The following is a 12,951-nucleotide window of genomic DNA, read 5'->3' as shown; positions in this document are numbered from 1 at the left end:
AAAATAAAGCAACAAAACTTCAGCATGCTGGGCTGTCCTCCCACCTAAAACTGCCTATTGACAGTGTTACTCAAATATTCTTGAATCACAGTGCCCTAGTCCAAAACTTGTGTTTTAGAAATGTCAGAAAACAATATTTAATGAAATTGTCCTCACCTGTTATCCTTAGGATCAGTTATACAGTGTTGGAAAGGGTTACCCTTCTGCCTTTCCACATATTTGTGATCTCCAGCCACCAGCATTGGTTTTGCCTATTACATAGGCCATGAATAATTTGGCCTGGACTGACCAAACCATGGCTCGTTTTAAACACGGTACACAGTGTAGAAATCACTGCAGTAAGTTGTGTTCCTATCTGCTGTGTTTTCCAAACTATCCATAGTTTCCATAACCATCGAGGCTTGGCTGATAAATGTGATTTCAACAGGCTACAAAATACAGATGGAGCGCCTCTCAGCCAGCGCCGGGGCTCGCCAGATTGCCCCCTCTGGTGAGCTGGTGCTCCATCTGACTGGTCCCACACGCACGTGTATCCCAGTTACCGTGCAGCGGGGGACGCAAACCCTGCCTGTCTCCGCTTCAGGGAGATGGGCAGGGTTAGTGGGGGATCAGTGAGGTGGGGGACCGCATGGGGGACTGGTGATGAAGCGGCAGGGACCCGGGGGAAGCTCCATTAGAAGGGTATGCGCATGCGTCTCGTGCACGCACATCCCCTTTGGGTGGCAGTCGGGGGCTGGCGGTTGGTGATCTGACCGCCAGCTCCTACAAGGATAACATGCGCTCCATCTGTAGTCCTTATGGGGCACCTTGCAAACAATTATGTTTTATCGAAGTTACAGTGTTCAGATTTGGTCCAGTATTGTCCTTTAGAGTTCAGTATAGCAGTCATCACTTTTGCTCCGGTAACAAAATGGACAAAGGTGTCACCCATCTCCATATCTCTTCTTACATGTGTTCATTCATCTCTACCAAAGACATCCTGCCCCTGGCAGCATATAGACAACTCCTTTACTTCCCTACATCTCAGCTGTATTGTGTACAGAAACTTGTGCTGCTATTTGTTGTCTGTGCTTTGTTATGGTTTTACAGTTACTGTAATAAGTTCTGTGTACCCTGTATTCTGTTATGTGCCATATGTATGCCGCTGCCAACCACTTGTGACACCTTGTAAATAAAATGTAATAATAATAATGGTACCCCAATGAATATAGCTGGATTATACTGGTAAAGTGGGTCTCTGTCATGTGACAAGTCGATAAAAACAATTTGCAATAATTATTTACAGAGACATTTAGTTAATGATTTTTCATTAATTTATTTAATACTTTCAGAGCAGCATATGCCATTTTAGTTCTATGGGGGATGTCCAATTAGCTGCACTAATATTTTGCAAGGAGAAAACGAGCATTTAAAGGTGTCATGGGAGTAGATACCGGACTCGCTGGAAGACTGATGTTAGTCATAAGACTGTAGTGGAGTGTTGGAATCTGGGTGGACAAATATTAGTCTTCCTCATGCGTCAATGGAGTAATGAGTAGCAGCTGATGATGCTGTGGTAAAGCTAGACCCAGATTATACTGAGAGTGCTGGATCGGAGAAGCTACATCTTTAGCTATGCTGAGCTCAGTGAGGCAAAGCTAGTTCTGTAGCTGGGCTGGACCCAGTGAGGCAAAGCTTGTTCTGTAGCTGGGCTGGACCCAGTGATGCAAAGCTTGGTTCTCTAGCTGGGCTCGACCCAGTGAGGCAAAGCTTGTTCTGTAGCTGGGCTGGACCCAGTTAGGCAAAGCTTGGTTCTGTAGCTGGGCTGGACCCAGTTAGGCAAAGTTTGGTTCTGTAGCTGGGCTGGACCCAGTGAGGCAAAGCTTGGTCCTGTATCTGGGCTGGACCCAGTGAGGTAAAGCTTGTTCTGTAACTGGACTGGACCCAGTGAGGCTATTGAGCAGGAACATACAAACAGTCAGGACAGAATGTCTGGAGCCAGATACGTAGAAGAAAGCGATGTTCAGGCAACTTCCTGCTCAGGAGCCCTGACCTTTATACTTGCACCCTAGTTTTGACTGGTGCAAAGACTTCAGATTGACAGAAAAGGTCTTTAATTGAGTCAGACGATCTGCTGCCTATATCCAAGATGGCCACAGAGAGAGCAGGAAGCTGGATGCTGCCAGTCAGCGACCCTCCCTGGCTGTGTCTGCAGCAGCAGAGTACAGTGGTGTGCGGGAGACGCACGCACATCCTGCATTGACCGGCGTCGGAAGGCAGAATTGAGGCCCAGCCAGGAATCTCACTCCCCGCACCGGATGCCACTGTGGAGGATCGTGACATACAACTATTTTTACCTGATGGTCGTTTTCTGGCTATTAATTATAGTAGGAGAGACTGGTATTCTGATCTCCTAGTAAAGGCTACTTCAATGTCTTTCTGTCAGAGTTACTACCTCCTCTCTTAAGGTTCTTTTTGGACTCCAGGTTAATCTGCCATCCATAACCCTCTGAGTGCCAAGTGAATTTGTAAAAATAGGTGTGAAAATTGCCAAGCAAGCATTTGTATTCATCATAATGACCACCTTATATAGGAAATACTTTTTTTTTTTACAAAACATTTTTTTTTTAAATCTATATAACAAATGTGAGTGATGCTGGCATTTTTAGTGGATATTTTGCACCTCTCTGACAGATGTTGGCACTCAAAGGTTTAACCCCTTCCCGACATTTGACGTACATGTACGTCATGGTCGGGAAGTACTTCCCGACATTTGACGTACATGTACGTCATGGCTTCTAACTGTCACTGCGTCTATAGACGCGGTGACAGTTAGGAGATGTCTGCTGTCCCTGACAGCAGACATCCCCCCTCGTCGCCCAGGGGGGGCAGGGGTGCCCCCCCCGGTCGGCGATCGCTGTGATTGGCTGTTCAAATCTGAACAGTCAATCACAGCGTTTCCTGTGTTACCGGCGGCTAAGCCGCTCGGTAACACAGAAAACGGTGGTGATCGGTGCAGCACCGATCACCACCGAGCGGCAGCACCCCCCTCCCACCCGCCGGGCACTCACCCGGCAGCAGCAGCAGCTCCCCCGGCTCCACCGCTACGTGCGGAGCGCACGCTGCGCTCCCCTCCTCCCCCCTCCCCCCCGCAGCAGCAGCAGCAGCATCATGCTGCTGCTGGAAAAGTTAAAAATAAAATAAAAAATAATGTGCAAATGTGTATATATATATATATATATATATACACACACATATATATATATATATATATGTGTGTGTATATATATGTATATATATGTATATATATATATATACACACATATATATATATATATATGTGTGTGTGTGTGTGTGTGTGTGTGTGTGCGTATACCGCACCGATCACCAACGATCGCCAGCCCCCCCCCCCCTCCCACCCGGCAGCCCCCCTCCCTCCCACCCACCCGGCTGCCGCAGCGCCAGCACCCCTCCCACCCCCCCGCCAGCCGCAGCGCCAGCCCCCCTCCCAAAGCTGGTGACCAAAATGGGGTCACTTGTGGGGGGGTTCCACTGTATTGGTGCTTCGGGGGTCTTGCTAATGCGACATAGCACCCGCCATTCATTCCACCACCAAAAATCACTCCTTCCCTTCTGAGTCCTGCCATGCACCCAACTGGTATTTTTTGGTCACATGTGAGGCATTGCCGTACCCGGGAGAAATTGGGGCACAGATTTTGGGGTGGTTTGTCTCCTTCATTCCTTGTGAAAATTAAAAATTTTGAGCCAGAACTGCATTTTTGTGTAAAAAATTAAATTTTTTTACACAAAAATGCAGATCTGGCTCAAAATTTTTCATTTTCACAAGGAATGAAGGAGACAAAGCACCCCAAAATCTGTGCCCCAATTTCTCCCGAGTACGGCAATGCCTCACATGTGACCAAAAAATACCAGTTGGGTGCATGGCAGGACTCAGAAGGGAAGGAGTGATTTTTGGATTTTGCAGCACAGATTCTGGTTGAATGACCCCTGAAGCACCTATACAGTGGAACCCCCCCACAAGGGACCCCATTTTGCAAACTACACCCTTCAGGGAATTCATCAGGGGGTATAGTGTACATTTCAAACCCCCAGGGGTTTCACCAACTTTGATACAACTGGGCAGTGAAAATGAAAAATTACATTTTTTTACACAAAAATGCAGTTCTGGCTCCAAATTTTTCATTTTCATAAGGTACGAAGGAGAAAAAGCACCCCAAAATCTGTGCCCCAATTTCTCCCGAGTACGGCAATGCTTCATGTGTGACCAAAAAATGGCAGGACTCAGAAGGGAAGGAGTGATATTTGGATTTTGCAGCTCAGATTCTGGTGGAATTTTGGTGGGTGCTATGTCGCTTTAGCAAGACCCCCGAAGCACCAATACAGTGGAACCCCCCCACAAGTGACCCCATTTTGCAAACTACACCCCTCAGGGAATTCATCTAGGGGTATAGCGTACATTTAAAACCCCCAGGGGTTTCACCAATTGTGGTACAACTGGGCTGTGAAAATGAAAAATTACATTTTTTTACACAAAAATGCAGTTCTGGCTCAAAATTTTTCATTTTCACAAGGAATGAAGGAGACAAAGCACCCCAAAATCTGTGCCCCAATTTCTCCCGAGTACGGCAATGCCTCACATGTGACCAAAAAATACCATTTGGGTGCATGGCAGGACTCAGCAGGGAAGGAGCGATATTTGGATTTTGCAGCACAGATTCTGGTGGAATGAATGGTGGGTGCTATGTCGCATTAGCAAGACCCCCGAAGCACCAATACAGTGGAACCCCCCCACAAGTCACCCCATTTTGCAAACTACACCCCTCAGGGAATTTATCTAGGGGTATAGTGTACATTTCAAACCCCCAGGGGTTTCACCAATTTTGATACAACTGGGCTGTGCAAATGAAAAATTACATTTTTTACACAAAAATGCAGATCTGGCTCAAAATTTTTCATTTTCACAAGGAATGAAGGAGAAAAAGCACCCCAAAATCTGTGCCCCAATTTCTCCCGAGTACGGCAATGCCTCACATGTGACCAAAAAATACCAGTTGGGTGCATGGCAGGACTCAGAAGGGAAGGAGTGATTTTTGGATTTTGCAGCACAGATTCTGGTTGAATGACCCCTGAAGCACCTATACAGTGGAACCCCCCCACAAGTGACCCCATTTTGCAAACTACACCCTTCAGGGAATTCATCAGGGGGTATAGTGTACATTTCAAACCCCCAGGGGTTTAACCAATTTTGATACAACTGAGCTGTGAAAATGAAAAATTAATTTTTTTCATTTTCACAGCCCAGTTGTATCAAAATTGGTGAAACCCCTGGGGGTTTGAAATGTACACTATACCCCTAGATGAATTCCCTGAGGGGTGTAGTTTGCAAAATGGGGTCACTTGTGGGGGGGTTCCTAACTTTTAGCATCTTATGGTGCCTAGAAACCTACATGGTGCCTAAAAAATAATCTCATAAAAAGGAGGCTCCAAAATCAAGTAGGTGCTCCTTCTATTATGAAGCCTGTGGTTTGGTCACCGTGCACATTAGGGCCACATATAGGATATTTATGAAAACAAAAGAATTGGGGGAATCAATTTTTAGTCACATTTCTCTAGTAAAATCTACTGTATTCGTTAGAAAAATGTATTAAAATTGAAACTCTGCAAAAAAAAAGAAATTTTGAAATTTCACCTACACTTTGTTTTAATTCCTGTGAAACACCTAAAGGGTTAACAAACTTCCAAAATGCTGTTTTGAATACTGTGAGGGGTGCAGTTTTTGAAATGGCATCATTTATGGGGGTGTCTCACATACAAGTCCCTCAAAGTCACATCAGAACTGAACTGGTCCCTAAAAAAATCAGTGTTTGAAATTTTCTTGAAAATTTGAGAATTTGCTATTCATATTGTAAGCCTCCTAGTGTCCCAAAAAATTAAAAGGAAGTTGAAATAATGATGTCAACATAAAGTAGACATATGGTCTATGTTAGTTATTCACTATTTTGAGTGGTAAGATTATTTGTCTCACAAGCAGAAAATTTAACATTTTGCAAATCGCAAAATTTTCCATTTTTTTCCGACATTTTGGTATTTTTCACAAAAAAACACAGACTGTATCGACGAAAATTTACCACTAACTTGAAGTACAATGTGTCACGAGAAAACAATCTCAAAATCACTGGGATAAGTAAAAGCAAAAAAAAGTTATCCCCACTTAAGTGAGACATGTCAGATTTGAAAAAAATGGCTCTGTCAGGAACGCAAAAACTAGCTCTGTCAGGAAGGGGTTAAAGCAAAATTGTTTTTGAGCTCTGTTATACAGACTGTTTTGAATATAAGAACTCCTGTGTGACGTGCTTGTGCTGATTGGTGCAAATACAGAGAAATGCAGCAAATTATCATGCCTTCTTCTTATTCAAACCATTGGTGACACTGGTTAGCAACTGGGTTCCTTAAACGTTTAAATATATGCCCTTTTGAAAATGTGACTAACTTTAATGGCAGAAGGTTAAACTTTTTTGCAGGTGATCCTTAATGTACCACACCCCTGCTGGTGAGGTAGACAACTCTTTTATAAGACATACAGATGGAGCCCCTGCCATCCTTGGCCGGGAATCGGCAGACCCTCTCCGCTGGCGATCTCCGGCGGCAGGGGCTACACTGAACTGGGATGCGCGTGCGTCTCAGTCTTTAGGCGGGGACGCTGCGTGTCCCTGCCCGTCTCCGCTTCAGGGACCATCCCAGTATCTCGACTGTCCATCAATATACTGCAGACCAGTAAAATTAAGCCAATGCCAGAGCTGTACCCTCCCCCTGGACAGTACCCACACCATCATTACTAATTTAATAATGTGTTATAGTAAATGTGTTATAGTAAATATTCTTACCAAATTATTTTTCTTTAGACAGAGGTCCAGGTGTTTATGAGTAACTGCTTTCATAAATCACTGTTCCCGCAGCAAGCAGTCCAACTTCTTCAAAGGTATACTATATTCAATGTACCTATAGTCATTTAACTTTTACTCAGGTTATGAAAATGAAAGCTCTTTATGGGGACGGGAGTGCAGGGAAGGTGAAACCACTCACACCTATATGCTCCGTCTCAGCATCAGCACAGAGCCTACATTAGGGTGTTCCTATATTACCTCCCCCCCCCATACTTACACTTGGATAAACCCTTTAATACAGGTGGTGTGGTATGATGGCCCAACAGTCGGGATTCCGATGGTCAATATATCAACATCATTTCATCCTACCCCTAATCCACCACCCCTTCTGCAGCCTAACCGTAACCCACAACTCCACTTGTCCTTTCTCCCAGCGTACTTTGAGAACATAGGGGATCAGGTCAGCATCCAGTGTTTGGGATTCAGATGCCAGAATCAAAACACTGGTAAGAAGACCAGCTCCGGAACTCCAAAACAATCCTGATTGTTGGCATCCGAAAAGTAAGGAGTTAGGGTGAGAGTGCAAGAGGGTGATGGTTAGGGTTAGGCATTACGGGGGTGTGGTTAGGTTTAGGCTGCGGGGGCGTTTAGCATACTAATCACTCAGGTGTCAGGATTCTGCGCTTCAGTATGCTGCGGTCAATCTTTATCAATACAGTTCCATTGTAGGTAGGGTGGCCATCTGATCGGGTGCTCAGCAGCTGCCCGGCTTCTCCCGTCCCGGGCAGTGCGGCTCTGCGCAGTGTGACGACGCTCAGGTCACGCTGCGCAGGCCGCACAGGCTGCCTGCCTCCGTCCTGTCCCCGGACCAGCCCGCCCACCCGCCCAGCAGTGGACCAGCCCGCCCGCCCATCAGCGGACCAGCCGGCACACCTGCCCACCAGCGGACCAGGTGAGGAGTTCATCCTTTTTAAACACTATGGGCGGTATTCAATGAGCCTGATTCGCCATGTTTTTATGGCAAATTTGTGCTGTTTGGCGAATTTGTGACTAAAACGGTGAATCACCCTATTCAATGACCAGATGGCGAATACATTTGAAGGTTTTTTTCGCCATGATTCACCGAGTAGCAATTGCTATCTTTTTATGGTGAAGTGGAATGTGAACTTTTAAAATAAAGTGTTTTGTTTTTTACATTTGGTGTCAACAAATCAGGAATTTTATTCTGAGGAGGGGCATGCTATTTTTATTCATGTGCTGTAAGCACATGAATATATATTTAATTTAAAAAAATGTATATATATTTTTTTTTTACACAGCAGCCAGCAGGGGGCCGGAGCCGAGCCGCTCATTAGATATTCATATATTCACTTCACCCGATCGTTACATATGCACGATCGGGAGTAGTGAATATACCCGGTCCCCTGCTGGCACCCCCGGGGGGCAGCCTGTGCTGCCTGGCACCCGGGGAGCCCACCTCCCCCCCACATACGCTCCGGGGCAGGCAGAGAGACTTCCATCTCCCTGCCTGCAACCGTCCTCAGGCTCAGGGGCAGCGAGCCCCTGACTCGTTGAATACCGGAGCCGGCGAGGCTCCGGAACGTGGCGAATGTGCAGCGAATCCTAAACAGGATTCGCTGCACCTCGCCGGTATTCACATTAAATACCGCCCTATATGTTGTCACATGTTTGTTTGTTTGGTTGGTTTTATTTCACAACTATTTTAAACAAAGTCATTAAAAGTCATGTTTTATTAGTCTAATTTCTTTCTTGGTGCACCAGCAGAAGACACTCTTTTCTGTCCCCAATAAATACACTGAAATGGCATCTGTCTTTTATTATTCATTCCAGGTTTCAGGATTTAAATATTCCATGTCTACAATCTGAGATCTCAAATACCATTGGGCTGATTCTTCATCATTGCATTGAAGTGCTTAAAACAACTAAAAATGTCAGTAGCGCCAAATACATATTTGCTGATCTACAGTAACCTGTACTAATATGTTTCTCTTTGTAGTGATACGTATGCGAGATGTATATATGATTCTTTGGTTTATTTTAAATGTTGAAGTCTGGTTACTTACTGTAAGTTGCAGATCATGTCATGTCATGCGGTGGGTCTGAAAGATTGATTTTATTTATAAATTTAGGGCTGGCGCTGGCAGTATTGAGTCACAGACTCTAATGTGCTACCCTGCTTTCTTCTTCGAGTTCCATGGTTCCCACAGGGTGACATCGGGGTAGGCGGTTCCAGAGGACCGTGGCACCAATCAGCAAAGCTTTTGAAAGTTTCCCAGAATGCCTGGTTCCTCTCCCCTATAACCCCGCCTCCATGCTCAGCTCATCAGTTTTTGTTTGGTGCCAGCAGGAAGCTGCAGCACCGTCTTTTTCAGCAGGTATTACCTTAGACATTGGTGTCTTCAAACAGATCACCTAAGCCAGGGTCGTCCATTCTGGTTCACAGAATAGATGATCCTCACTACCGACGCCAGTCTTCGAGGCTGGGGGGCGGTAGTAGAATCCTGGTCCTTGCAAGGCGTACGGACCATCCCAGTATCTCGACTGTCCATCAATGTACTGGAGCTTCCAAGGAAAGGCCATCCAAATCAGATCCGACAATGCCACTGCAGTGGCATACATAAACCACCAGGAGGGCACATGCAGCGCAGCAGCTCTGCGGGAAGTGTCCAAGATCATGACCTGGGCAGAACAGCATCTTCTGGCTCTGTCGGCGGTCTTCATCCCAAGTGTACTAAATTGGGAGTCATGACTTCCTAAGCCGCAAAGATATCAATCCGGGTGGAGTGGTCACTCTACCCAGAGGTATTTTCTCTTCTGGTAGACCGTTGGGGCCTTCCGGACGCAGACCTTATAGCGTCCAGGCACAACAACAAAGTGTCAATGTTTGGGTCGAAGTCCAGGGATCCTCAAGCCAGCTTCACGGATGCTCTGTCAGTACAATGGAATTATCATCTTCCATGTGTCTTTCCTCCAATATCCATGATCCCTAGAGTACTCAGGAAATTCAATGTCACAAACTTGGGGTGCACTACCACTCGGGGATTGGCTAGACCTGACACAGGGGCGCGGAGTCTAACCGTGCCAGGGGTTTTCTGCCAGTGATCCCTCCAAGCGGGATATGGGCTTCTGCGGCACCCGACACGTCGGGCGCGCCCCCCTGGTCAGGTTCCCCGTATGAGTGGTGGTAGCTTGTGGAATATGGAGCGTGGTCGTCAAGCCGGGTCAGTAACAGGTGGACAGAAACGGTACCAATGGATGCAGCAATGATTAGTCAGAGTCAGGCCGGGTCATACACAGGAAGGCACAGGATGCGGTACGCAGGGAGCAGGCAGGAGAACAGGTCACAGAACAAGCCAAGGTCATACACAGGAATCACTGGACACGGTACCGGAGGATCAGGCAAGAGAATGGTCAGGGACAAGCCGAGGTCAAATATGGTAATCAGGAAACTGGTAATATACTAAGCACAAGGACGCTGGAGCTGGTGTGAACCTATACTCTGGCAGCTTCTTTCTGCCAGAGGCTGCCTTTTATAGGAAGCACAGGGAACTCACAGGTGAACTAATCAACGGGCTGAGCATGCTCAGTTTACACTGAACTCTCCTGCAGGAGAGAGTTACCAGGTGTTACTAATTAGCTGAGCTCAGATCTCACAGCACAGTTCCACTATACAGAGCTTGTCAGCAGCAAGGACTCCTCCAGGTGCTGTAATTAGCAAAGCTCAGGCCACACAGAACTTCCTTGCAGCATGAAGCAGGCTGAACAGACAGGAGAAGCCACAAACCAGGTAAGAAACAAACAATAACTGAATGTTGTGACATTACCCTCCCATCTAGGGGTGGGCTCCGAACACCCCACATGGATACTTTCAAGGTCGCCTGCGGTGCTTCTTCTTTTTCTTAGAAGAACACTTAGATCCCTTCAAGGCTGGTGACACCTCTGGCTCTTCAAAATGGGCTCTGGCCAACACTAGACCACCCAAAAAAGGAGCAGCATCGTGTTCAGAATCATAATCTGAGTTGGAATCTAGTTCTGGGGTGCAAATCAAAGATTTTTTAGCGGATGATTCTTTGAGACCATGAAGTACTAAAGAGCCGACACGGATGCCCCTAACTATTGAGTTCTTCGATTCAGATCTTGGAAAAAAAATGTTTGCAGAAGCTCTAGTACTCTCGGTATGCCGTCTAGATGACCCATGGTTTTGAAGAGGCATAGGCAGACTTTTAGCCAAGGAGGATGAAGGAGTCTTAGATTCAAATTTCTCGATCACAGCCCTGGAGAATGATATCAGATCTTGCAGTCGAGGATCATTGGCTTCAACAAGTGGATTGACCCATTTTAGTGCTTCTCCCCGGAAGGATAAGATCATAAATTTTACAATATTTGCCATATTGACTCTGGAAGATGGATCATGATTCATGGCATCTAAGTAGTGATCCTCTAAAGCCTGGTTATGGGCAAGGTTCCCATCAAAACAAATATCTTCAGATGACTCCTCAGCTGGCTTCTGTATCACAGCCAACCCTGGTGGAAACTTAGACACAACGGATGTCTCTTGAACTTGAGGCTCGGCTAAAGCCCTAGATAAGACAGCCACCTCCAATGGAATGGACACCTCTCGAACACCGGGCATGGCAGGCGAACCCTCTCGGATGTCCGGTACAGTAGGGATCGGCACACTAGAATTTTCTTTGTGGCTGACATGTTTAGGCCCAGGGGTCATGGAAGTAATAGACTCAGGCCCGGAGACCACGGAGGCAATGGAGACAGGCCCAGAGACCACGGAGGAAGGCCCAAAGGCCAAGGAACCATACCTGGAGACCATAGAGGCAGGCCCGGAGGCCACGGAGACAGGCCCGGAGGCCACGGAGACAGGCCCGGAGACCACGGAGGAAGGCCCAAAGGCCAAGGAACCATACCTGGAGACCATGGAGGCAGGCCCGGACGCCACGGAAACTGGCCCGGAGGCCACGGAGACAGGCACGGAGGCCGTGGCACATAGGTCCTCATGCCCGGAGGCAAGGGCAGATGGGTCCTCATGCCCGAAGGCAAGGGCAGATGGGTTCTCATGCCCGACGGCAAGGGCAGATGGATCTCTATTGAGAGTGACAGACTTGGAACCCCCACCAGGGGTGACACACTCGGAACTCCCGTCTGGAGTGAAGGACCCGGAACCCCCATCTGGGGTGATTGGCTTGGAACCCCTACTTGGGGTGATTAACTGGGGACACCCTTCTTGGGTGATTAACTCGGAACCCCCACTTGGGGTGACGGACTCGGAACCCCCACTTGGGGTGACGGACTCGGAACCCCCACTTGGGGTGATGGACTCGGAACCCCCACTTGGGGTGATTAACTCGGAACCCCCACTTGGGGTGACGGACTCGGAACCCCCACTTGGGGTGACGGACTCGGAACCCCCACTTGGGGTGACGGACTCGGAACCCCCACTTGGGGTGACGGACTCGGAACCCCCACTTGGGGTGACGGACTCGGAACCCCCTTCTGGGGCGACGGACTCGGAACCCCCTTCTGGGGCGATATATAGAGCCCCTTCTTGAGGCAAAGTGCTCAGTGGCCTAACCTGGGAAGCCACACTCAGAGACCCTTCCTGGGGTGTGGCGACCAGAGGATCCATTTGGGGTGCAACTCTCGGAGATTCCTCTTGGGGTAGTGTACTCAGAGGCCCTTTTTGGGGTACCACTTTCAGAGACCTCTCTTGGGGTGCAGTGCTCGGGAAGCCCTCCTGGGGCGCAATGCTCAGAGACCCTGTTTGGGGTGCGGTACTCTGAGACCCTGCTTGGAGTCTGACAGTCTGAGACCCCTCCTGGTGCACGACACTCTGAACCCCGTTCTGTGGCTTGAGAATTTGAGAACCCTCCTTGGAAATTACCCTCCGAGACCCCTTCTGAGGAAAAAGACTCAGTACCCCTTCTTGGGGCTCGCCATTCTGAGACCCCTCTCGGAACTCGACACTGTGAGAGTCCACTTGGGGTGAAACACTTTGATGCCCCTCTTCGGGCAAGACACTAGGAAGCCCTTCCTT

General features: G+C 47.7%; 1 protein-coding gene across 9 annotated transcripts in view; it reads left to right on the top strand.

Annotated features, from left to right (window-relative positions):
• The window catches only part of DNAH8 (dynein axonemal heavy chain 8), a 358,983-nt gene that overhangs the window by 87,759 nt on the left and 258,273 nt on the right, over positions 1–12,951 (top strand). For all 9 annotated transcript variants that reach the window (XR_014471558.1, XR_014471559.1, XM_083175420.1 and 6 more), the window contains 2 exons: positions 6,903–6,979; positions 8,736–8,835. Coding sequence is in view for 7 of the 9 variants with exons in the window: in XM_083175420.1 (XP_083031546.1) it covers positions 6,903–6,979; positions 8,736–8,835 (177 nt within the window). In the remaining 2 variants the exon portion in view is untranslated. The remainder of the gene's footprint in view (positions 1–6,902; positions 6,980–8,735; positions 8,836–12,951) is intronic.

This window comes from Crinia signifera, chromosome 3 (genome assembly GCF_055691185.1).
Source record: "Crinia signifera chromosome 3, ASM5569118v1, whole genome shotgun sequence".
In the NCBI taxonomy this organism is placed as follows: domain Eukaryota; kingdom Metazoa; phylum Chordata; class Amphibia; order Anura; family Myobatrachidae; genus Crinia; species Crinia signifera.
Note: the sequence above shows the minus strand (reverse complement) of the source record. Positions and strands in the feature narration are given on the sequence as shown.